General features: G+C 39.0%; 2 protein-coding genes across 34 annotated transcripts in view; one reads left to right on the top strand and one right to left on the bottom strand.

The window, feature by feature from the left end:
* The window catches only part of MCOLN3 (mucolipin 3), a 42,737-nt gene that overhangs the window by 400 nt on the left and 15,843 nt on the right, over positions 1-26,494 (top strand). For 2 of the 28 annotated variants that reach the window (XM_046944647.1, XM_046944659.1), the window contains exons 2-7: positions 9,071-9,162; positions 15,822-15,966; positions 16,639-16,812; positions 19,046-19,129; positions 21,164-21,260; positions 21,697-26,040. Coding sequence is in view for 13 of the 28 variants with exons in the window: in XM_046944643.1 (XP_046800599.1) it covers positions 21,829-21,838 (10 nt within the window). In the remaining 15 variants the exon portion in view is untranslated. Of the gene's footprint in view, positions 1-9,070; positions 9,163-10,769; positions 12,317-13,605; positions 13,678-15,821; positions 15,977-16,638; positions 19,130-21,163; positions 21,261-21,696; positions 26,314-26,494 lie in introns of those variants that run through there. The other 26 variants (XM_046944641.1, XM_046944658.1, XM_046944643.1 and 23 more) reach the window with 25 other exon arrangements.
* On the bottom strand, positions 335-25,444 carry WDR63 (WD repeat domain 63). 6 transcript variants are annotated; one of them, XM_040704851.2, is made up of 24 exons: positions 25,195-25,444; positions 24,318-24,402; positions 21,943-22,070; positions 21,394-21,432; positions 17,429-17,610; positions 16,774-16,878; positions 15,799-15,951; positions 13,914-14,113; positions 13,532-13,648; positions 12,736-12,926; positions 12,143-12,252; positions 11,958-12,047; positions 11,264-11,398; positions 10,511-10,639; positions 9,911-9,984; positions 8,188-8,335; positions 7,290-7,380; positions 6,623-6,753; positions 5,782-5,842; positions 5,260-5,378; positions 4,380-4,584; positions 3,820-3,911; positions 2,376-2,492; positions 335-542 (listed from the first exon to the last, which is right to left on the bottom strand). In XM_040704851.2, the coding sequence occupies exons 3-23, from the start codon at positions 22,055-22,057 to the stop codon at positions 2,400-2,402; spliced, it is 2,580 nt and encodes an 859-aa protein (XP_040560785.1). In that variant the 5' UTR covers positions 22,058-22,070; positions 24,318-24,402; positions 25,195-25,444; the 3' UTR covers positions 335-542; positions 2,376-2,399. The 6 variants fall into 6 exon arrangements, with proteins under 6 accessions (XP_040560785.1, XP_040560784.1, XP_046800578.1 ...); XM_040704850.2 differs by having other exon boundaries at positions 2,376-2,495; XM_046944622.1 differs by lacking the exons at positions 335-542; positions 2,376-2,492 and adding an exon at positions 3,521-3,737 and having other exon boundaries at positions 24,318-24,399.

The raw sequence follows: 26,494 nt of genomic DNA on the forward strand, positions 1-26,494 counted from the left end.
TTAAGATCGCTATCGAAGATGAGGTGTTTGTGTTTGATTATTTATTTAATCTTCCTGTAGTAGTCTTATCTAGGCAAAGCTATACATCTTTATTAGTTTGATATTGCTTGATGAATCAGTCCCTCCAACCTGGTAATTAATTAAGATGGCATTCTCTGATCTTTGAACTCATTGCAATATATCGTCTTTTTACTGCTGTACAGCACAGGAAAGTGGAGTTTTGGCAATGCCACCTGAACAGAAACGGTCACCCAAAGTCTGTCTATTTGTAACCATATTTCAGTGGATCCAATGGTGTGAGGGAAGTGTCAGAAACAAAAGGGTCAAACTCAACTGAAATGTAAAGTATTTTATAAAGAAATAAACTGTCAGTCGGGTTTTCAAAGCAAATGACCCTTAAAAACGTGAGGCTCTGCTGACTGATGGCAATTTTATCTAAGAAGTATTGTAATCTAAAGAGTACCACATTTCCTGAAGTTGGAAGATGATGTGTTTCAGACGAAGCGGTGATCTCAGTCTCTGCAGGCACTGGAATATCTGCCTATGTGAAAGAAAGATGCTGTGTGAATCCCAGGAGAGCTTTCATTCAGTTTGCAGCTTAGCAAAGAAGAATTGAGCTGTAAGGCACAATTTTTTTTATCAGATGTTTGTTTAAATTTCAGCTCCTTTGAAAAACGTGCAAGTATGGTAAATTCCTTCAATACTTTGCAATTTCTAGAATGCCAAAAACTGTTTGTGTCTCAGGCACTGCTGCTTCTGTTGCTGATAGAGCCATGGAATACTGATGGTAAGGCTCAGACTCTACTTTCATACCACCAACATCCACCTCTGATGTTGTGGGCCTACGCAGTACAGTCAGAGGCATTACTTCTGGAGCAGCCCTTGTATGTGGCTATTACATTGTTATATCACAATGCCTTTGGAAAAGCTGCTAGCTGAGCTTGGTGTTGTGTTGGATACTGTATACATACATACATGTTAGTGTGAATATTTATGTAAATAGTAACTAAGCCTTAGCTATTTTGTTCTGTGTAAGAACTGATAGCAGGGACTGTCTTCTCATTGTGGACATCTGATATTTAGCAGTAATTGCTGTCTCTTGTTATGGCACAAGCCATGCACAGTCAACGTACATAGGAAATACAGTAGCTGTTTTATACGTAAGGAGCTCAAAATGCCAAATGCAGTGAAAAGAATATAACTTTTTTTTTTACACTGCAGTGAATTACTGTTAGCCCAGGGCCAGTCTTTGCACTGATGAAGACTATGTAAACATTCAGAGATTCATTATCACTTTGTTAAGCATTTCCTTCCACGTATGAATCTTGTTACACAGGAGACAAGAAATAAATACACCTGTTTTGCAACGAGCCTAACTGGTACAAGCCGAAGTGCAAGGTGTTTCACTGGGGCCAGGGCAATCCCAGGTGTTTATACAGACTGGGTGAAGAACCCCTTGAGATCAGCCCTGCAGAGAAGGACTTTTGTGGGTCCTAGTAGACAAGAAGCTGGACATGAGCCAGCAGTGTGCGCTTGCAGCCTGGAAGGCCAACTGTGTTCTGGGCTGCATTAAAAAAAGGGTTGGCCAGCAGGGAGAGGGAGGTGATTGTGCCCCTCTACTCAGCTGTTGTGAGGCCCCATCTGGAGTACTGTGTCCAGGCCTGGGGCCCCCAGCACAAGAAAGATAGAGCTCTTGGAATGGGTCCAGAGAAGGACCATTAAGATGTTCAGAGGGCTGTAGCACCTCTCCAATGAAGAAAGGTTGAGGGAATTGGGCTTGTTTAGCTTGGAAAAGAGAAGGCTCTGGGGAGACCTCATTGTGTCCTTCCCATACTTGAAGGGAGCATAGAAACAGGTGGGGGGATGGCTGTTTATGAGGGTAGATAATGATAGGACAAGGGGGAATGATTTTAAACTGAGACAGGGGAGGTTTAGGTTAGATATTAGGAGGAAGTTTTCCACTCAGAAGGTGGTGACGCACTGGAACAGGTTGCCCAAGGAGGTTGTGGATGCCCCATCCCTGGAGGCATTCGAGGCCAGGCTGGATGTGGCTCTGAGCAGCCTGGTCTGGTGGTTGGTGACCCTGCCTATAGCAAGGGGATTGAAACTAGATGATCTTTGAGGTTTTTTTCAACCCAGGCCATTCTATGATTCTATGACACTTTTGCTGAGACATTGTGCCAGTCATAATTTGATTATATTTTCCTGTTGTTTCATACTTTTGTCTCTTTACACTTGAGAAGAGGGATATCAGAGCTGTCAGACTTATCAGCTGTTGTTGAAAATTCTATGTGAAATTCAGCCAAGTGAAAACAAATGCATATTAAAGATCTAAGGAAATACAGGAAGTTTGCTTAACTTCAAATGTAACTTACGTTTGTTCCATCTGTGTCTCCAGCTCAGTTTCCATTCTCTTTTATTTCAAACTCTTGATCTTTTTTGTGGTTTTTCAGGTATTGGACCCTTCTCTCAAAGTAATTGAGTATGTTGGCCTGCTGTTGACACAGTAATAAGTTTTGTTACAAGTCTGGAGACTCAGAATTATTGCTGTGGATCTGAATGATATCAACTGTTTCTCTCTTTTAGGATTAGAGGTCCCTATATATTCATCCAAATAATTTGAAGCAAAAAAAACACATATGGATTGAAACCAATTAATTTTGGGTACCAATACACATAAGGTTAAATCATTTTTATTATACTGATCTGAACTGGTCATCCTTCAGGCACCTGAAGTATATTGTGGTCAGTCTAAGAACAATTAAGCCCACCTTGACCCGTGGCATGAAGAAGACAAAAAATACCATGCTTCAGTATTACAATATGCATTTATCAGTGTTGGTTTCCATTAGCGTTTTCAACAACCCAGTATTCTAAGGTGAATACTTCAGCTAGAATGACTAATTTAAGTGTTAATGATAGTTTCTGGACTAGTAATTCTGTGCCCTTAATCGTGTAGGTCCAAAACTCGTGATTTGGGCAGAAGCAATGCTTTTCCTCATGCTGTAGCACTTAGTTTGCTTCTACCTTACTTTTGAGGGGTTTTATTAAACTGACTGCTCACTTGGTGTTGCGCTGCTACCCTTGTGGGTTGTATGTAAAAATGCGTATGTGGCAGACTTAGAATAAGGATGGGAAAGTTTTGGGACATAAAAGTAACAAATCTGGCAGAAGACTAGTCTCAGTGAGATGAAGATCTTAGCATGCTCTTTGGCTGGGAGGTAGGAAGGGAAAAACAACTGATAATGATGTGGAATTAAGAAGAAATGAAAACCTCTTTTCATTGTTTTCAGGGTTTGGTTTCAGGCTTTGGTTCAGATAGTCCCGGCTTCAAAAGAGAATGAATTGAGTGCTAATGTTAGTAATAGTTGGAAAAATGTAATTGAATTAACCTGGAACCAGATGCTCAGATTTATAAACAGAAGTGCCAAACTTAGAAGGGGGGGAAAAAGCTAATATGGTCAAGAAGGTAAAAAGAAAGAGAAACTGAGGTTTTTATGTTACTGTGCTCAGCAAAACATTATTTTCATGTATGAAGTCAGGTGTCATTTAATGCACATGGCAAAAAATGTTGAACTCTGCTGCATTTTCAAGTAGGTAGGTTAGAACTGTGAAATTCTGCCAGATGTCACTTAGGTTTCCTTTAGGTACCTCTTATGGGAACTGGGCAGAGCCACCTTTCCTGTGAGTGACCTTTGGACAATATGGCCCATCAGTCTCAAATTCATCTGCACCGACTGGAAGGGAAATATTTTCCTATTTGTATTTTGGAGTTTTCAGGATAACGTGTCAGAGAAATAAATGAAAAGTGTTACTAACCTCATTGCTGGAAGGGTGACTTAATGTTCGACGGATTTCTAAAACGTGCAGTACTCCAGAATCATCAGAAACAGCTAGAAATTGCTGCTTTGCTGAAAGGTATTTAACAAAAATGTATAAAAAATCTACATTCCAACAGTAATGCATTCTGCTTAAACATGAAATGTCTTTATTCTGATATGGGATCTGTCTGTCTCTTAACATGGGTAACACAGAGAGCTACAAAGGGTTTTGTTGGGGTCTTTTTGGTTTATTGTTGACTGCAGTAAAGAGCTTTATTGATCTCCTACTTTCTTAACAAGTGAAATTCTCTTGAAGATTTAAACTTTTTCAAATTCTTTTTTAATTTAAAAAGAAGTTTTCAGTTACTTTATGTCTTACTAATAAATTTAATATACTAAGAATATGATGCATGAGCTTCTCTATACAATATAGTGCTAAATTAGTGGAAGAATGTACCTATCTTTTATATAAGATAGCATGCAGCCAGACCAGTGAGCTTTGCAGAAATGGGCCATTTTACAAACATAAAGTAAAGCACAGTATCATCACCAACTTACATGAGGCAATCCAGGGGCTGATGCAAGTAATCGCTGACTTAGAGATGTTTTGGATATGAGATGGCTTATGAGTTTCCTTCAGTAAGTCCCAAATATCTATATTTCCATCATCTGTAGCAATGTAGAAAACTCCTGGCCTTGTTAAGGACCAGTGTCCTGCAGTGTATCTTTGTGCTGCACAGTTTGACTGGAGGATCGGTCCATTCTTAATATAGTTAGATATTAGAAAACCAAGAAAATCAAACAGCAACACCCATTCACTACTTCAAATTATCTATGTGTGAACATTCACTATTTAAATGATCCTATTATAAGGTAATGTAGGTGGCAGGCTCAGTATCACCTTCTGCACGTAGAAGTGTGGGGGGTTAAAAACAACCCTGATATCTCCCTTCCAGTCTACGAAGGTAATCTATCTGCTGTTAAAATCTATGGCCTTGAGATGTGCAGCTAACCTGGATCCCTATAAAATAGGAACAGTAACAAAAACAAAAAGCAAAAAACCCTATGTTTTTATGTCTTCAACTATTGAAAGGATTGCCATCCTAAGTAAGAACTCTTCAGATCTGCTTAGCACACATTGCCTTTGTCCCTCAGTTTGCCCTGCAGCAGAAATAATTTGATGAGAAACTGGCTTTTACAAGGATGGTACTAAAGAAGACTGGGTATTCTTTCTGCAAGTTGCAAGTTTACAAAGCCATTTCTAGAACAGCTCTTCTGATGTGAAGTAAAAGGAAAAGCTTTTTTTATACTTATTTTATTTCTAAGCTGTCAAGCCTCATGATTAACAAACAGTTCTGAAAATAGCCTGTGAGGTTGTTGTTCTAGTTATCTCATTTATTTTCATTAATTATTTTACTGATGTTTTAAGGTAACTTACTGTAACATTTTCTTTCCAAATGGCAAAGTTCCAGCCTCCAACACTGAGAATGATGTCTTTAAAAAATGGAGATCTCTGGACAGTGTTCACAGCTTCTTTGTGGATGGTGTATTTCTTACCTAACAGAATGAAAAAGGACAGTTGCTTGTAACGTGCTTTCAGTGGGTATCTTCACAATGGGAGGTGCACAAAGGGAAATATAGGGTAGTATTCAAAGATAGCAGCCTCTCTTGCTTGCAAGGTATTGGAATTACTGCAAATCTAGTTACCATGAAGCATGATTTCCACGCTTTATGCCAATATGTACACAGTGATAAATCTATTGCACTGGAGAGTTTGCTGTTCTGCCGTGACAGTTGGAATGCATGCTGCCTTGAGCATGTACTGATGAATCCAGATGTCATCAGTGAGATAAACTTATGAGACGGATTAGCAAGAACCTTAAAAATGCAGAGTATTGTTGCAAATATTTTAAAATTAGTACTACATTGCAGTTTAAACAAATATTGAGAAATTTACTACCTATTTTTTCCTCGTTACTTTTAGTCTTCATTTCCCAGTCAGAATAAATAATTTCTCCATCCTGTGATGCCAGAAAAGTCATGTTAACATTAGATTTTGACAGTGTACAGCAAAGTGGCTTACTTTAAAGCTGTGACTTAATTATAACTATTATTAAGTTTGTTCTGGGTAAATTAAAACAGAAGTTTGCAAACCATGACCAAAAAAGCATGAATTTTGAATCACGATCACTGTTTTTTATTGCCAAAACAGCTTTTACATATCCTGATGTACATAGGCAGCCTTTCCTGGGGAACTGGATAGCCAAGTGTTTGGGGAAAGGGGGGCAGAAACAAGAAAAGCAGCTAGAAGACAAATATTCATTTTTGTACATATTCGGAAGTGGGAAAGATATTGGAATTTTTGGTGTGTAGGATATGTAGAGGGCTATGAGTGGTTGGGATTCCTTAGTATAAAAACAAGTTGTGAAGGAAATTGTAATTTCCACCTGATGTTTGTGGAAACACTAAAAAAAAACCAAAAAAGACTCTTGTACTAGGGCAGTACTCTTTGGTTTCTGACGGCAGGTAAATAAGTTCAAGAGATTTTGGAAGCGTTTTCTAGCTACTCTTGAAATAAGGGTTCATAGTTTATTAAATACAGGCTTTTATTATTATTTTAAGCACACTGCTAAATGCAATAAAATTGGAGAAAAATTCAGCACGTCCAGAATGATCCTTTCAGTTAACGTCCAAAGAAAACAAGTAAGTGCATATATTCGTGGAAAATCTCTGATTTAATTGTTTGATCTTCCAGTGATTTTTGATTAACATTTTGGTAGTAACCTATTATTTTAACTTACTTCAGTTCCAACAAAGAAGTTGTTGGAGATATTGTTCAGCACATACAGAGTTTTATTTGAAGAACCACTCATCTGTGCATATGGGCTTTCTTTGACGAGCACTTGTGATTTGTGCAGAGCTTGCTCCTTATCTGGGAAACAGTACAGATACATTTTTACATTATACAACAAAAGTTACCAAATCAAATAATTCCTTTGTCTGAAGGGGACTTTTAAGAACAGAGATGAAGAAAACCTGCAGGACTGCAGCTTTATTGGTAGTCCAACTGCTTCCCTGGGCAATCTTGCCCTGTTGCTGGGGCTGGAGCTGATGGGAATGCTGGAATGAGCCAGTTCCCTCAGTCAGAACAGGAGCAGCCCAGCTGTTGGGAAGGTGCAGGCTGGTGTGCACAACCTCTCTGGCAGATGGTTGGTCTCAGGCTGTGTCAGCACACCAGCTTTGGAGAGGGATTGGTAGTATGTCCCTATCACGAAGTAACTGTGGATATAGAACAGCTCTTTTTGTATTGTCATAGTTGGTATTTGTATATTGCACTTTGAGTATCAGTATATTTAAGAAATATTTTTCTCCAGCTGTGGACACTTTGTTGCTTAGCTTACAGTATGTATATACTGAAATACAAGCTTATTAAGAATATTTACTAATAGAGTGTAATAAAAATACTACCTGTGATTTTGTAATCATAATGCTGCTCCTGTAGACTAATCTTGGTGGGACTGCATTTCACATTTTCTTCTTCCTTGTCACAGAGGCTTATCTGTTCAGGAAAAAAAAAATGCATCTGATTACTTATTTTCTCAGATCTTTGATCTTTTGTACCTACAAGGCTACAATACTTTCTGCTGTAATTTAAGAGGTGTTTTCAGTCTACAGCATGTTTGTAATACTCCTCAAAAGCATTTGCTTCCTCATTTGTAAGTACAGAGATGTAAATTTGCAGTTCCTCATGTTAACTTTTTCTTGTATGACTTTTGCTGTGTTTCTAACAACAGCAACAACAAGCAGCTCCAGTGGTCATGCTTTTTCAACATCTGTACCAGCTGCAGCTATTCTGGGCAGAACAGGTCAGCAGGTCTTTTTCTATTCCCTTTATCTTCAGCCCCTTCCTCCTTTCTCATCCCCTGCTGCAATTAAAAACAACAACAACAAAAAACCCCACACACAAATAAATGCAACCAAATGCATCGTATGACTATTTCAATCAGACTGACTGTTGGATTACCAATAATTCTGTTGATTGTGACTGTTTTACAGTTTGGGACACTGAAATAGGCAGAGTGAAAAGGCTGATGACAGCATATGCTATTACTGCATCTGCTTTTGCAATGCTGCAGTTTTTAAGAGGCAGTCACTCTGCTGCTTATGAGCTAGCTTGTCAAAGTACATTTTAAAGAACTTTCAGAATAACTTTGAAGTGTTTCGTAATCAGGAGGAAAATCCACAGGAAAGTTGCAGTTCTAGGGGAAAATTAAAGGGCTGGGAAGCAAAAGAACAAGTTCCTATGGGGCTCAGGCCATATATACTGTTTGGTTTGGTTTTTCTGTTCCATATGTGTGTGCAATACCTTCATGAGAGGTTTCCAGATGAGATCTGGATCGTTAGAAGTATTTGAAACGTCAGGGAGCATATTGAAACTGTTTTCCTCTTTTACTTTCTCAGATAAATGCTGGGTGGGAAGATTGGTGTCTCGAATATCCCAAAATAATATTACGCTGCAAAAAAACTGTATGTCATTATTCTCTGTTTTACTTGCAAAGTCAGATGCAATTGTTCTTGCATTTTACAAATGTTTTCTTACTCCTTCATCTTGAAACTTTATGCAGCAATAGAACTCACAAATATAGGCAAATGCAATTACTTAATTGCTTCTTTTGTAGATGGTGGCTTACATTCATTTATTCATCGTTTTATCAGTTATGACTCTACCAAGGCAGTCAGATAGCATTCACAGTTTGCTTATGAAAAGTTACTGGCACTGCCTGGGTGAAATTTTCTTATCTGTGACCTTTATGATTACCTAGGCCCTCCATAGTAAGTTAAGGAGTGGTTTCAGAGCTGAAATCTAATCCTGGATCAGATCCTGAGACCGCTATGCAACTCTGATAAGTATAACCTACTGCAGTAGCATACACATGTTAATACAGCCTGGAAATATAGGCAATGTTCTCTTAGTTAATCTAAGTCAATATTCTGTATCTGATTATGGCAGCTACTGGAGGCTCAGAAAATTGGACAGCACCCTATAGCAGGTAATGTAATTCAAATCAAGTGTGCCTATTTGCTGGCACTGAAGACGAACGGCACTGCTTTCTTGAATTTGTCATGTCATCAGGTTTTTCAGCCCTGTAATTGTTATTGTTGTGCTACTCTGGGTATACTTTCACAGAATTGGCCTGGGCAATAATAAGCTGACTCATCATGGACGTATTTATTTGCTTTGCTGACAGGAGTTGCAGAGGTACCCATTCTCTTCAAGAACCACCTTACAGTGACTACCCTGCTTTTTGACTGCATACTATTAATGTGGAGTCCCCATTGTGTGAGTAGTTGAAGATGATTTCTTTCACGTGCATTACTAGTATTACCGTGCAAACTTAGACAGTTCTATTTGCAGTCAGTCTTTTAACTTCAAAGAATGAAGTCTTCTCTGATTTTGATTAGGAAGAATAACTTTGTATCATTAACAGATCTTGCTCTGGTAGAACTGATCTCCTTTTGTAGTAATTAGGAAATACTAGGCATAAACCTTTTGCCATCATAATAGCTAAACATGAATTTCCACTTTTTGCATTCTGTTCCCTTGCCCATCTCTCACACATCTCTTCATAACCTTCATGATTATTTAGTCCTCAAGAAATTCATATGTAATAACTTCGCCAGCTAAGTCTCTGCGTTTAAAAGTATTTCACAGTATTTCTGTGGCCTAAAAATCTTTAACAGCGTTTTGTCTGAGATTCTCATAATCCTAGGTGACTCATGCATAGACGATATAATTGTGGTGATGTGGCTCTCCAGGCCTGTGTGTGTGTGTGACCAGTGCTACTTAAGTTGCAGACAAAATGTACAAGTGTATGTGTGAGGCTGTTCAGTTAATGAGCCCTTAATATCATCACTGCAAAAGCCCTCACTGGTCAAGAACTTGATGTGCCTGATTTCTGTGTACTGAACTTCAGCTCTGTAGGCCAGGCTGACAGCAATCCAGAGGTGTACCAGTATTGTGGGGTATGCTTCATGAAGCTTTCCAAAGGAAGTTGGAAGACGTCTTGTAAATTATGTAGTGCATATACCTATCAGGGGAGCAGGTTACAAGCTGCACGCAAATTCCAGCTCTGTTTTCAAAAGTCTCACCCATTCGGTTGACCTAAAAGCAGTAACAATTACAGGGGAGAGGAAAATGAGAGGATGAAAATCATGCGCTAAGTAAATGCTTCAACAAATAAAATGGTCTTCTAGAAATTAAGTCACTTTGGCTTGGGTAAGGTTTGAAAATTAGGACTTAGGAACTTGCAGTTATAATAACAGTTAAGGAGATTTACAAATGTACTTCAAGTGAATTGACATCAGCTCTCCCTTGTGGACAACTGAAATTCAACATAATTTAAATACAGAAATCTTATTATAATTCTGAACTAGATTTTGAGTAAAAGTAAAGATTTTTTTTTTTCCCCAGTAATAGCAGAATCATATCAGGGTGAGAATACAGAACAGCTGTAAAGCACAACGACCTGAAGTGGCACCAGGTTAATTAACATTTTAAAATGTAGTCAGAAATAGTGAGGTCTGTTACAAATAGTTCAACTTTTTAACATTTTATATTGAGTTTATACAATGATTTTTGAAGTAACAGATTAGCAGAACAGTAAAAAGGGAGGAAAAATTAAACTCACCTCAAAATAATCTGGCAGCCAATGTATATCTGTTATCTTTTTTTCATGGCTATGGTGTATGGAGGAGGATGTGCAAAATCTCACTAAAATTTGCCCTTTATCACTCTCATCATCCTCCATAAATAATAGCTAGAAGTGTTTAAAAAGAAATATATTTATGTATTTCCAAAATGAAACAGTAAACTTGTCCAAGAAAAAAGACTATATGCTGATAATGCTTCTTCATATATTTCAAAACATCCTATAAAATTTTACTAAGGTCTAGTACAGAACCTTCTGAAAACAGAAGCCTTGAATCAGGTCTTTGGATATGAAGTCTGAAAAGAATTCCAACATGCCTCCAGGGACACATATCCAGTTAAGTTATTAGTTCCTTCTCTGCTTTTATGTCTCTCCCTTCTGTACTTGACTTCCCCTGAAGTCTGCTTTTTGTCTTCCAATCTATCACTTTTATACCCACACATTTCCAGAATCATTTTTAGAATTTAACAACAAATGCTATGCATATTTGACAGACTTTTTATGGCAAGAGTTGAGTAAAAGTTGATGCCCATTCATATAAAAGCTGAAGTCCACATGAAATACAGTAAAGCTATTAAGCTCCAATAATCAAGTAGAAATGTTGTTGTGATAATGGATTTATTTCATGAGCTCATCAGGTTTCTTATCCTACCTAGTTTCTCACTGCAAAGAGCCAAGGTACCTTCACCCATTTTTCCCTCTAACCTGTATTCTAAGTTTCCCTCTCTTTACCTCAGACATATCATCATCCTCCAGTAGACTTAGAACAGAAACATTATTCATATTAACTGTCTTTTTCATTCCAACAACAACACTTTTAGCATTTTGCAGTTTTTCTTCATATTGAGAAATATCCCACAGTACAACCTACAATGAGAAAGGAGTATATTATTATTTCATTCTTTGTATTAATACTCATTTTTTCAAATACAATTCATGTTTTTTTTCTCTGGGGAGAAATAAGAAATTCATTCTCTGTACTAGAATTTATGAAGACTTTTACAGCATCACCTCTTTAGTGTGGTGCCATAAGTTGAAAGACTATACTTATAGTCAACAAAAAGAAAAAGAAAAAGCCTGCATAGTTTGACATATTTTGATTTTTAATGTATTTTATTGATGTACTGCAAACAACCGTCTTGAAGTAATGGCTCAATTCAGGAATAATCAGAACATAGCAGAATTTCTATAATTCATTTCACAAGAAAAGTTCAGGGAACTGTAAACTCTCCCTCAACTGCAAAACTGGAGAGAAAACTTCCCTACTCATAGAAATGACTAATTCTGTTATTTGAGTTCTGAATTCTTGAGACTTTGATATCTTTTGTGATAGTGATTATAGTTGTTGAGTACATCTTTTCAACCTTTTTTTATACTGTAAGAAAAGACAGAAATATCCGATTTTATTCTTAAACGAAATTAATACCTGTCCACTGAAGCAGCCACCAGCAATAATGTTTGGATTACTTGGGCTGAACTGAAAGCAGTAAATGTCGTCAGGACACTCTAATATTAACTGAGAAGAAGAAAAAACCAAATAGTTAAGAAATACAGTCATATTTTCTCTTTTTATATGAACACTTGGGGTATGTAAAAGTCTTGATTACATACCTGAGGGTGGATAGGGTCAAAAAAGCTCCAGAAAATAATTACTGAGTCATGCTGTACCTTAGTTCTCTCTTCTTTGGAGGGTAGCTTTGTTGCTGACACTGCTATAATCCCTGATTGAGAGAGAAAGCAAACTTTCTCGGAGACAAATCAAATTCCAACATAATATTACTTATGGTAAGTGACCTCTTTATCCCTGAGAAACCAATGAGGAAAAAAAAAAAAGCCCACATGTATTTATATTTTTGTTTCTGCTCAGCTTTGAGGAGATTACTTCTATTAAGTCAATGTATTGTAGAAGCTAAGGATCAGGATAAAACTCAACTTTTTTCCTTCTGCTCCAAAAATATTGAACCCGAAGTCATATGACAGGCATACAGTCTTGACCATCCATCATGGACTCAAGTATTTTGTAGTTGAATTAGTTTCCTACACAGGCAGCAATGCTGGCTCTTAAGTATACTGTGCAGTGTAGACAGACATACTGAATAAGTTGTTTTTTTTTTTTAAATTAGTATTACTATTTAAATCCTGATGACTTTATGAAAGATGCATGTTTTATATCTGTCATATAATACAAATCATTCAAACATTACCGTAGATGGTTGGATGCCAACAAACACAGCTAATGCTTTTGTCCTTGAGATAGTGTAGATCTGTAAATATTTGGTATGCTTTAAGACAAACATCTGACTTGCCACCAGAACCACTGATGTCGTCTTCTAGGACTTTCCAGTCATCAGAAAAAGCATTCATAATTTCATTTTGCTGCAATGCAATTTCCATTCTGTTTTGTGAAAGAGCAGTTAACATTTTCAGGAATCCAGATATGACTACTCGGCAGTAGAGTCACAAAACATACAAAAGCTGTGATGCCTCAGTGATGCATCACCACCTTAAGGAAATTCTTTCCCATTCAAAATATGGGAAAGAACTTGAGAAGAATTTAACTTCAGTTCTGTGTATATCAAATACAGTAAAATTGTCTAATACTTGTGCAAAAGGCATGACTAAGTGGGACTTGTCCCATGACTAAAGGCTGTAGGACAGCACCTTTGCTCTTCTGTACAAGCTTTTTGCTTGAGTGAGCAGTGTTTGAAGACTGGCTTTGCAGTTTGTTTGAAAAGATTTGTCGCTACCAACCATAACAGGTCGAAGTTATACTAAGGCACCATTCAAATTAATATGGTATAGATTTCATGTTCATCTTAATAGAAACAAATATCAAGGTAATATTTGATAATATTATAATAAGCAAGAGAAAGTATCCAGGTAAAGAATATTCAGTATTTAACCAGACTGATGGTCCATACAGACTAGTTCTGTCTTCACACACTTTCATTCTACAGTATTTCAAACAGCCTTTGAAATGTATAGTGGCAGTAACTTTACCTTAAACATGCTGATGTGAGAAATTGTTTCAGCGTCTCACATGACAGAATCTCTTCTTTCTTTTCATTTGACAGCTGTCTAGGAAAATACTGTGTGGCTGCATTTTTTGGATAGGTCCTAACCAAGTGGAAGAAGTTTGAATATGAGTATGTAGACATTTATTTTAAAGACAAATTTTGAAGACAAACCCATGTAATGTGTAAAATTAAAAACAAAGTATATTCAGTTTTTCTAGGATGTCTTTGAAAAAGTGAAAGAAGAGAGAACGGCATCCAATTCTGTTCTCTTAATTTATAACTGAGCAAGTCCAGATGTTGTTAATTTGCGTAACTTTAGGTGATTTTAATTAATAAATAAGCTGATAAGTATTTCTCACACTTACCATTCTGTCTGAGTACTAGCTTCTCTTACTTTGGGAACCATTTGTACACCCACATCTTTTTCAAGCACTTTAATACTGAAAGTTTTGTCTTGGTAGGAAGTGCATTCAACATAACTGTCTTTTACATGTGAAGCATTCCTGTCGGTAAATCTAATCGGTGCTCCAAACTTCCCGTATCCTCGAGAAAACATGTACTTAATCTGGAAAAAAACATTTCTGAAGTTATCAGAGGAAAGAGTTTTTGTAAGGTCTGTTCTGTAAAGTGGCAGCATCCATATAACTGTAGAACTAGTTCAACTGATGGGTTTTTGTGCTGAGTTGGTTATGTTTATGTAATCTTGAAGCACTCTTTATAAGTCAACTACATACATAATAGATGACATATTTGTATTTCCAAAAGAAAGAAGTTGTCTTTAGGGAACGTTTTGGATTACTGCTAGTGGGATAAGAGAATTACATTTTCTAATTCAAGCAATATCAAAACTGAGCCTTTAAAGGGTTTAGGAGAAACTTCTTGCCAAAACTCCCCCAAAAATGCAGTCTTCTGAAGTTAGTTGTATGGCAGTTCCAAAAATAGAGGCCACAGAACTCTAGGTGGATTTACATTCCAGATTAAGTTTGCAGGGAGACACCTCTAACACTGAGTTGGACTTCTAGGACCTAACTTTTCAGCCCTCTTTCAAACTGCAGTTCTACAGTGAAGTATTTCAGCCTCACTTGCAGTGCACAGGGAGAGGAAAGTACCTGAAGGAGGATCCACAAAAATAAACATTTTGAGTGAGGAGTTTCCTTAGTGGCAACTGGAAAAAGAGGAAAGAGGTGACTTCTCCATTCTCAGAGAAAGTTAGGCACTTGATTTCAGACAGCAAAGGGTATTACTTTGTCTTGGATTCATATTCAAGATACCTTTTCCCAGCAACTCATGGACAACTGGAAAGGAATGTGGACTAGTATTTCCATTTCATTCAACAGCCCGCTGTTATAAATCTGGGAATTTTCTACTTAGGAAAAATTATTCATTTTATATTATGTTGTAGTAGGAAGTGAAATTGAGGACTTCACACTTTCTCCTCTGCCTTACCCCATACTGGTAGGCTATAGTGTTAATTCCCCAGTAGCTTTCAGAAATGTGCAAACTAATGGCAGGACAGGAGGAAGGGCTGGTGTCAGGGCAGAGATGGGGAAGGTAAGACAACTGAGAGGGGGGGAAGACAATGGTCAAATGCCAATAATACAAGACTGAGTGCAGATGGAAAATAGTCAGCAGAACAATGGAGGGAGGGTCTGGCAAGGAGGTGGTGTTGGTTGCACAAAAGTTTGTTCCAACTGGGCACATAAGATTCTTCAAATAACAATAAATAAATAATTCTACTTCCTACTGAGTTATTTAACTGCAGGATTTTCACATGAATATATCACTGCTGCTTCAGACCTCATTTTGTACAAAGCCTTGGTGATAAAGCACACTCTGAGAATACTTCTGAGCAGGTCTTGCCATCAAGGTAGAATACAGAATACTGGAAACTAAACAAGGTTCTTAGAATGTAATTACAATGATTCGTAATGTGGCCAGATAGTAAATTGAGCAAAAAGTGGCAGAGGTGCCAACAGCCAAAGAGGATCAGGACTTCTGAACATATAGTTTAAAATGTAAACAAGCCCAATGCCACCTCACATGCTTTATTTGCAGGACGTAAAGGGAACTGAGTTTTCCTGCAGCACTTCATTTTCATTAATGTTTGAGAGTTCTCTCTCTGTCTCTCTCTTTTTTTTTTTTAAGAATTCAAGCAAATCAGCTTTCAATTTTCTGACATTTGCTTTGTAAGAAACTTAACATAAATTTGTTTTTATGGCACTTGACACAGGTAGATCTGTTAATTCTCACCTTTTTAACACGATCTTTAACAGATTCTTCTTCAACTTCCTTTTCGCTGCCAAGAGAAACCCATGGTTTGGAGACAGGAGGCTTATAAGCACAGACATCTTGAGTTTCCTCTTTCTCCTCCTCACTGTCAATTTCTTCTGCAGTTTCTGGAGGCTGTGACATCAAACAGTAAGAAATAGTGTGTCTTTTTCAAGTTTTGTTATTGAGTTTCTCATTCATAGTTATGTTTCAGATTTCAGTTTTCATTTATGCAATCTTTTGTCTCAGTACAATTAATCTGGCTATAATGAGCCCCTGCATTTAACGGGCTTATGACCCATTTGACAGTAAATGTTACATATTTAAATACTAGAAGGGTGTTATATTGTAGTCAACTGTTGTCTTGCAAGCCAATCACTGCTCTATAGAAAGAATTTATAGTGATTTTCTACAGTAGGCCTTGTCTGGAATTGGAATTTGCCTTTCTATTGTTACTTCTCCTGCTGGGAGAGACTCTCATGTTGAAGAATGGTATATCTAATGATGCAATACACAAGGGGAAATGTATATATCTGCAGTTATCTAAAACTAAATATATATATATAATATTAAAGTATGATTTGAAGAATATATAAAGATGCATACTGTGAAAAATAAATACAATATTTTTTCAAAGGTATCCAATATATTATAATTTCTTAAATGTATGTCTTAATCAAAAACATGGAGGTTGGAAGAGAAAATTAACACTTATAATAAAAATGCAGCAATTCTAGCCCTTTGAAGTAGAACACAAAATTTAATTGTCTTTCTCACTGCCGAAGGTATTTTTACAGTGATATATTTATTTTTCATTATCAGGTTATCCTTCAGAGAAATGTTCTGGCTTGCAAAGCACGTCAGATATTAAAGAACATGACAGCAACCCCGAAATATTTTTGAGACAAGATTCTGAAATGTTTGTAGATTGAATAATGCTGTGGTATTTTTCCTTACCTTCAGAAAGTTTTCTTTGGCTTCCTCAGAAGCAACAAGGTAAAAGTTCTGTCCATACTGGAAATTTGCATCAAAAACTATCAGAAGTTCTTCCCCTGGGTATTCCTATTTCAATTAAAACAATTAGTGGGAGACTTAAAAAGAAAAAAAAAAAAACATCCAAGAAAGGCCTATGCCTGGCAAAACTCTGACTAACGATGTTGTGTAAAATCAGTATCTTGGTTAATCTTATGATTTTCTCTGCTAAGATCATGTGCTAATTGAACAGCACAGATGGATTTTATTTTGTAATCAAAATGTGTGGAACAGAACTACTATTTTCATATACAGAATTAAACAGAAAAACTGTTCCAGTGATTCTCAATAAATAGGCAATGAATCAGGGAAAGTGAAACACATGCAGCTCTGTCTGTTCACAGAATCAAACCTGGTAACATTTATGTTAGTTTTAGTATCTTCCCAGTTTAAAGATAATTTTTTAAAGAATTGCACAGTGAGCCATGAGAAACTTCTGGAGTTGACTGTGGTCTGTGACCGTTGGCTATTACAGCATTGGTGTATTTACAGAGACAAAAAAAGGACAGACCTTACCATTAAAAGAATGTACACTCTGAGAATATAAAGTCTTGAAGTGAGAACAAAATAAGCTGCATACCAGGACAATGTTTTTGACAGGGTGGAAATCTGAAATAGCAGCTCTTGTTTTTAGGTCCTGAATGATGTCATCTTTTTTAATAAGCTTGAAACAATTTTCTTCTGTGACATCCTCATCCACTCGGCAGTTAAAAATTTCTTGAGTCCTTGTAGTGAGAACTAATGGAAAGATTTCTGGATGTCCTGTGGAAGAAAGAAAAATCACATGCTAAAATAACTTAGGGTGTTCTTTAAACATAAATAACTCCAGGACTTTACTGTTTCCTAGCAGAATGTCTTTGAATCTTTCAGCTTAGTTTTTGGTACTCTGGGAGGTGTGGAATACAAATTATATTATATTTGGTTTATCTTGGAAAACATTCCACCTAATACTCTTTTTAATGAGTACATGTCATTACTAGTATGAGATCATTTGTCTCTTGATTGACAGGTGGTTATGAACTTTTGTGAAAAGTCACTAGTGGACTAATTAAGGACACAACTGTATGGCTTTTATTTAAAACAGCCTGTGAATATATAATCTCTTCTATATAAAGCGGTGCCACGTTAAGCCAGTTATTAATCTAAATATGGATTCAATGCCATCTCAAATAAGGATACTTTTCTGATTTTGTACTTGCATGCTTTTCTCATCAGTTCAGGGTGTCATTGGGAATATTTTTGAACTAATAGGTGAGACTGAAGTGAGGCCACTAAGATTCAAACCAGATGCAAGGCTTCATTTTCACGTTTGCTGGAGAATAAATAGCTGTTGGCTGCTATGTAGATGACCTCTGTTAGGTTTAGTCATATCCATGCTGAACAAGACAGCTATTTCTTACCTGAACTCAGACGCTGTTATCTTCAGTATTCTTAGAAAGACTGAGTGCAGTTAGGTAACCTGGGGATTGCACTTTGCAAACACTTGTAAACTGATGATTAATATGCTGTGCTTCTTGCTGGCCATACGTACACAACCCTACTCTTGCACAAACTGCCTTACATAAAACAAACTGCCTTACATAAAAGATAGAAGTGATTAAGATCAGTATAGACCTGGCTAAATGAATCTTCCTGTGCTATGGGACTCTATTCTTTCTTGCCAATACTGCCCTGCCAAAAATTAAGTATATTCTTCACGAAGACCCCTATACTTACATCTGAGAAGGCAGATGTTTATCTTGAATGTTCAATTTCATGATAAATTGGAAAATAGTAAGGATTTGCAGATGTGTATGTGAGATTTTTGTTGTCTACTAAAATGGGCTTATCTATTAATATGGGCTGATTTCTGTTATAAGTCCTGGCATTTTCGATCTTCTGAGTTTCATTCTATTTCCTTTCATTGAAATGCTTCCTATTTTACCTCAATTCCCAGTACTTGGGTGGCTTTTTTCTTTTTGTTTGTTTATTTTTTCTTCTGTGTCCTTTAAATTGGAGTTGGTGTCTATCTAAAATGATCGTGTTGATCAGCAGGCTCAACATGTTCTGAGAAGCTGTCTCTAATATATACCAGCAAGGAATGATAAAATGATAAATCCTTTATGTCTGTCAGGTGGGAAACTAAATCTCTGCATAAGCCTATCTCACAATATATAATGTTTGATGAATCTGACATCTATCCTTTAAACTCTTTCAGTGTCGCTCTGTGCCTGTTCTTCTATAATCATCCATGACAATTAACAAAATGTATGACACGTCTGGTACACCCTGCATATACCAGGTATGATTTTCTTGGCATTCACTATTTTGTAGTGCTCACCATAGGCATGTACGGTCCACTAGTTCACTTTCATCACAATCATAGTCTATATTGCCCATCTTCCCTCTCAATATCTTAGAGATTTCCAGGATGTCAGTGCAGATGCTTCCAAAAATTACAAAATTATAGGCAATTTGATTGGGAAAGACCTCTGGAGGTCATCACTATGAGTAACACCAGACTAAGTCAGCTCTCCAACTACTCTCTGCAGCCAATGAGCCCAAGACCTAGATTTCTCTTTTGTTTATCAATTTGTCTATGAGAACAGACAGAAAAAAAATGTTTATTCCAGGGTGATTTGAAAGATTTAATCCTTCTAAGAAACTTCAGAAGTTGGTCTGCAGGACTTCCAGGTCACTGTAGTCAAAGACATGAGACCTTATTAGGGAATGCACTGAAATCCTACTACAACCCACAACAGTACAGTTAGACTTTACATATTTTTTTACATTGGAGCCAAAAATTAGGCCTCCTCTTGCAAGCTGCATTTCTTTAAGCATATCTGATAAACCTATAAAAAGTAATGTGGGGAAAAATACCTAAAACCCACAAAAAACCAAACCACAAAAACAGTACCAGGGGGTAAAACAGTCCCCTCTTACAGTGAAAAACTTTCCACTTGGATGTATGGCTAAGAAGGTATCTGTGTGCTGTGCTGCTGTGGTTTAACTGGCAGGTGGCTAAGCACCATGCAGTTATTCACTCCCTCCCTCCCCTTCCAGTGGGATGAAAGAGAAAATTAGGGGGAAAAAAAAAAGGCAAATTGGAACTTGAGGGTTGAGATAAAACTATTTACTAAGATAGAGGAAAGGAAAAAGTTAATAGTTATGACTATATACACACATTAAAAAATATATAACAAGTGATGCACGAGCAGTGGTTCACCACCCACTGACCAATGCCCAGCTAGCCCCCAGCAAGCAGAAGGAAGATGAACTGCCACCCCTTTCTAAACTTTTCTTCTGCATGATGTTGTGTGGTATGGAACATCCCTTTGTCCAGCTTAAGTCAGCTGTCCTGATTCTGTTCTGGCCCAGCTCCTTGTGCTCCCCCCATGCTCGTAAAACATTAAGAGAAACTGAGAAAACCAAAGTGTCCTTGGCTCTGTAAAGCACTGCTCAGCAACAACTGCAGTGAGTTATCAACATTGTTTTGTTCCTGAAACCAAAACGTAGCACCATACCAGACATGATGAAGAAAAACAACTCTGCCAGCTGAAACTAAGATGTGTGCTTTCATAAACAAGGAGGATAGAAACCAAGAGTTGCACAACAAAAAGGAATGCAGTTTCCATCCTCTGCCATACTCAACTGGCTTAGGACAGAATGGACAGGAAAGACAAAGGAATTGCAAACCTGTATGTATCTTAATTGCATTAGCAAATAAGAACCTAAAATTAGAACCTAAAGGAAGTCTATAAACATAATTTACTGATTCTTATGTGCAACTTTTATGTAAAATTATTCCCATGGATTGAAGTAAATTAAAGTTGTACAGTTTTTTTTTCAGTAAATAAAAAATTCTAAATTACAAATAACTCTTGTTTTTGCAAGAAGTTTCTATATGGTTTTTTTTGTTTATTATTATTTTTAATGCTGAATCAGATGCATGCAGTCTTTTCCACAAATGCCAACATTAAAAAAAATCTCAGAGTTCCAATGTCAACCATGGCTGCCCTTAAAACTGCACAATTCTGCATTTTTCTTGCTCAAAACCCAAGGGAGGCACTTAATACCTTCTGATTTGTAAGTGGCATATGGCATTTTGTTCTGCTAAGCAAAAGAGGTTAGTCAAAGTCAGTGGAAATCCATGGTTAAAAACAAAGATGATCTGCTAAAATCATCTCCTCAGTGGATTCAATAATTATTCTATGAAATCAAAAATTAAGAAATGATAAAAATGCCAAGCTTTTCTTTCATTTGTGTAGCAATTATGATATTTTTTTTTTTAATTCCGTAATTCTGTTGTAATGCTCTTTATTTCTCCTGATCCCAGCTCCTCTCAACCCAAGATAAAAAACAAAGCCGTATCTATTTCAGCTTTCCCGCTGCACAGCCTGCTACTCAGAGTGGTACCATCTGTAATCACTACTGTAAGCTAGTTTCTAATTTTCCTATTCATAATTGTTTTCCTTTTTGTTCCTTGGCATTATTAGTATGGAAGCTTCAAAATGTTTAAAACATTCAAAAAAACTTACTTTACAGCCCAGTCATCATAGCACTTACCTATACCAACCATAGAAAGATCAACTTCATCCTTTTCCTCTGAAATATAACAAGATGTTATGAGAATTTGTTTTCCTAACAAAGTACCTATGAACATACAGTTCCTTCCTTGCTAAGGCGATGTTTAAAATTTATGTATACATTTAAAACTAAACTGCGAAGAGGAAACACAAAATAAATTGCACACAGCTCAAACCCATCACAAGAAATGAAGGAAGCCTTTTAAAATAGATCTGTATCTTAAGGAGCTGTCAGCATTTTTTGAGACTTTGGAGATTTAAAACTTGTTTTTATTTTGAACAGGTGCTCTGCATTGGAGAGAAGCTGTAAGGAATCTGTCATCTTGTGTACGCTGCAAGATTCCGTGCACCGAAAGCTTCCCCTTACCATTACCTGCTCACACCTGCTTAGGACAATTAACATGCAAATCATGTTATGTGCAGAGGTGAGAAATGGACAAAGCTCACTGATGTTGTATGGTAGCAGAGCCGACAGGTGTGTGGGTAGACCAGGTTATTACATTCTTCATATCTGCAATACTTTACGCACCAGGTTGTTTTTGTTTTCCTTTTGAGGCTCGCTTGGCTTTTTCACCTCTCTGTTTCTTTGCTGAGGTTTTTGGACTTTTCAAGGTGGTCTTGCCAGATCTGAGATTTTTGGGCATGTTTTCAGAATCTCTAGAGAAAATAGATATCATCAACCAATAGTAAGCAAACAGTTGAACTCAGGAGTGAAAATTTGGCCCTTAATTTTATATATTTTATTATCACAGTCCAATTTTCATCCGCAGCTAACACTCCGGAATTTAAAACATAAATTATATGGTATGTAGCAGTTGGAAATTCACCTGTCCAGGGTTACTAAATACACAAGCTGATTATCAAAAGCAGTGAAAGGTTAAGTTAGAACATGCATTACCCTTTAAGAAAGCTGGAGAACTTGAGCTATAAGGTATAAAGTGTAGGTGAAGATTCCACCGCTGTTCATATTTGTCCCAATCTCCTTAAAGTGTAAATCATTACACAGGTGTACAAAGCATTCTTGTGCTTTTGCATTTCCATTTAATTTATCAGTGGTAGCTCCGTGGAGGACAGATTTGGAAAGAAACCATGCATGCAACACTTGAGCAGCTGGAGACTATACTGTGCAGAAAACCACTTCTCTTTCACTTACTTCCCTCATTCTCAGTATTCAGCATAAGGATAAGAACAGCAGCCTAATAAAGTCTCATTTCCATCGCAAAGAAAACGAAACCCAGCCTGCCCACTACACGGACCGGACGGCACATCACCAGTAAATACAGTCCCAGCACCATCATGTGGAAGAGATCCGCATAGCATCCAGTAAAACTGAACCTCTATGGTCCACAAACTGTAATGAAAAGTACTGAAACTTGTTTGATGTTGCTATTGAACAGCTAGAGGTATTCAGCTGGGATAAGGACAGTGGGACTCCCAGTGTTTGTGCTACAATTACCCTTAGCAATAGGAAAGAAACATGAAGCCTCCCTCCCTCTCTTGCATTTACCACTTTTCTTAGGACTATAAGCTGACTGGCAGAGTAACTGGTTTTTTTAATGTGTACAAAACACCCACAGAATGTGGGTACCACTTCACAAGTACCAGCAGATTCACTTCTCAGAATGCTGCAACCTTTGCCCTGCGAGAGTTGATGGCTTTGGGAGATTTAAAAAACAAACATAAATCAACACAAGTAAATCATGTGCTGTAAGGACGTGACTGTAAGGAGGAAGTTCATTTTTTTTTCTGTCCTCACTCACAGTCATTTTGTGAAGTACAGAACTACAAACACTGATGATATATTTTTTTATGTTTAATGTTCAACATTTTCCTAATTGTAATCTTTCAAAGGTGCCTCTACACTGAGTAATGCATGGTTTACAGTTCTGAAATGCTTAAGGCTACCTTAACTTACCACAGATCTTACTTCAGGTAGGTTAAAGAAAGTCAATTTTCTCTCTCTCTCTTTCTCTCTCTCTCTCTCTCTCTCTCTCTCTTTATTTTATTATTTTTATATTTTTATTATTTTTATATTTTTATTCTATATTTTATTTTATTGTTAAGGTATTCCCTCTCCATCTCTTTGTATGTTTTAAATAAAATTTGTGACCAGCATTGCTGCCGCTGAATAAAGCAGACAGTGGTGCCTGTAGTTAGGAGAGCTCAGTTGCTTTAGAAGTTAGCTGACGGATGGCATGAACCGTGTTCTGTATGTTACAGTCACGTTGTCTTACTCAGCCATTTCATAATTATACACTGAGATAAAGCCAGTTTGGGCAGTATGAGTTCTGCTGAGTAACCGGAACCCTAAGTCACACGGACAGAGGAAACACTGGAAGGGCTGAGATAAATCACGTGGCTACTTCTAGCAGGACAGCTTGCAAATAAAAACAGCCTTTCGCCTTCGACTGACTTCAAAAATATTATACCTGTAAAAGTGATCAAAATTCTGCCTCCAGGTGATGTGGTTCTTCCTTCTTTAACTGGAAGAATCAACTGTACTACACAGATGGGGAATGCATCTGTAGGCAAATGTTAATACAAGAAGTGTCTCCATTTTAAGTGTTGCAAATGAATAATGCAGCTATCAGTGAGGACCGTTTATGGTTCCACCTGCAGTGCAAAGAACCGCAGTGACTGGAAAGGTGATATATCCAGAACAGTTAGAAAGCACAAAGTAATTACCTCCTTTCACAATATCCCTAGCATATCATATCTGTCCACTTGTCTTCCTGTGGGCACTTGATTGTCAGCTGCCAGGAAATATATAAGGCCCCCAAAGAAAGCAAAAGCAGGACTTCTAAAAGCTTATCTGAAAGATAATTGAGCCCACATCCATTCACAGGCTATATATACAATGCTTTGGGTTTACTTTCGTTGTTTAAGCGGGATTATGGTACTGACCTCTATGTGCTCCCTGTGGGAGGCTGGCACCCAATGAGAACTTCAAAGCATGAGCTGGACAGCAGTCTTCCACCTGCCACCACTTCTAAAAAAGAAACGTAACTTGAAAAAAACACGAGTGCAGAAAACAGAAGGTACAAAAGAAGAACTGAGAATCAATCGATATACACTCTGCCTGCTATTTTATGTGAGCAGTGACACGCTGCGTTCAGTTTCTCATTACAGATGCTCAGCCTCATTTCTCAGCCAATTTTCAGCGGGACACAGCATTATGGTATGTAATTGCCAAGGCCCACGTGAACGCTTGTCATCGTGTAGCCTCATTGAGCTGTAGCTGGGTGAAACGTTCTGAACTTTATAGCATCAGAAAGAGCAAAAGGAAGATCAGAATGTTCTCCTCCCTGGTTAATGGGACGCTGACGGCTGCGGAACAGAGGCGTGGTGTTGCTGGGTGCCGTGGATGGAAGGAGCACCACCTGTCAGCAACACAACCGCTGCTGTCTGAACGGAGGGCACGCAGTGATTCATTACCTGCTTAATTGAGCGATTTAGATTTCAGTTTGTGTGCATTGCCAATTTAAGACTAATTTACTCCCATTTGCTGTGATAAAAATGGGGTCGATTCAACAGAAGGGCTACGAGGAAATTGTCAGAAACACGCTCTGCTTTTCTTTTTCTTTTGGTGGTGTCACTGTCAGGCTAAAGCCCACAGTTCTGCCTGCAAACCCTCAGGAACTGACTAAAAACACCATCTCCGTGATGACCTGCTGGCTACATCACTTCACGTACAGTGTTTGCTTTATTTAATCCACTCTGCTCTACACGAAGAGCAAACAACACAGCTCAGGTTTGTACTGCAACAAATGGTTGTACGTACTTGAGTGCAGCTTCATTCCGTGAGCCTGGGCTGAAGCCTTGGCAGCTGCCCCATCCGCTCTGCACGTGAATGGACCTTATTGAAGGATCTGAGCCTACGTGAGCCGGGTGCAGATTTCGTTATTCGGTAGAAATCCGCAGAGGTTTTTGTTTGCAGCGAAGGCGAGGAAGAATGAGCTCCGCCGTCCAACACGCCCGCCCGGCGCCCGCATGGAAGGCCGCTTACCTGCGCGGCGTGCGGTTGTCACGGCAACGGCGTGTGGCGGGATTGACGTTTCCGACAGGCAATAAGCGCGCTGCTTTCCGAGCCCGCCCCCACGGGGGAAGTCGCTATTGGTTGATCTGCAGAGGGGCGGGAAAGCTCCGCGTCCCGGCTTGGGTGCGCGAGGGGCTGCCGGCAGCTGGCCGGGGCTGCGCTGGGTGCCTGTCGGGTGGGGGGAGGTCCGGGTGGTTCGGCGCCGTCTGGTTCGGCGAGGAGCTGCGCTCCTCTGTCCGGCGCACGGCGATAGCTCGGTTTGCCCCAGCGTCATCCCCCGAGCCCGCAGCGCTCCCGGAGCAGCGTGTGCCCCGTTCCGCCGCCTGCCCTTTGCAATTCCGTAACCGGAAGGGTCTGTCGCGTTGCGCTGTGTTTTGCTCTTTTTCGTTTAATTAAAGATTTGGCACGGCAAACTGTAGGACGAGTGACTCGGCCTTCCCTCCCGCCGCAGCAGCCCCGGACCAAAGCCGGGCAGGGCGGTGCCGCGCCGCGGGCAGTGCCTGCAGGCGGCGGTAGGGACAGCGAGGCCGCCGAGCCGCTGCACCCCACCGGGCGCCGGAGCGCGGTGCCCGCAGCGGGAGCGCAGCGCAGGTATTCGCGTCAAAGCCTCCGGCCTGGGCTGCGGGACGGGAGGCGGGGGCCGAGCCCGGGGAGCCCCGCGCTTCTCTCCCGGTTGGGTACGGGGTGGGCTGCGGGGAGGAGGCCCCGTGGCGCTCAGCCGGCTGCGGGGCGCGGGGAGAGGGCGAGGCGCGGTGCGGTGCGGTGCTGCAAGGAGGGGACGGGCTGCGTGCGGCGATATCCCCGTGGGATCGGAGCCCGCGATCGGAACCCGCGTTGTCTCAGTGTGCAGGCTGGCTGGAAAACGTGCGTTGCGTTTGTCTTGAGCGTCTTCTGCAGCTGATACCGGGAGGTCAAGAAGTACTTTTTTGTTATCAGGCGCGTGCACTGAGAGCAGCGCAGCGGTGGCAAAGCATATTGGTGTGGAAAAGCCCGATGTGCTGAGAGGAGGATGCCCGACAGCCCCGCTGTGCTGCATCCCCTGTCG

The sequence above is a fragment of the Gallus gallus genome, chromosome 8, assembly GCF_016699485.2.
Source record: "Gallus gallus isolate bGalGal1 chromosome 8, bGalGal1.mat.broiler.GRCg7b, whole genome shotgun sequence".
NCBI lineage: Eukaryota > Metazoa > Chordata > Aves > Galliformes > Phasianidae > Gallus > Gallus gallus.

What these genes read in the sequence shown, in the direction of transcription:
- WDR63 (XM_046944622.1), bottom strand. Translation starts at nt 22,057, where the DNA reads ATGCCCAAAAATCTCAGATCTGGCAAGACCACCTTGAAAAGTCCAAAA. An exon ending in AGGAAAACAAAAACAACCTG is followed by an intron (nt 21,433 to 21,942) that starts GTGCGTAAAGTA and finishes GTTATATTTCAG; the next exon opens with AGGAAAAGGATGAAGTTGAT. An exon ending in TTGACCCTATCCACCCTCAG is followed by an intron (nt 12,048 to 12,142) that starts GTATGTAATCAA and finishes TCTTCTTCTCAG; the next exon opens with TTAATATTAGAGTGTCCTGA.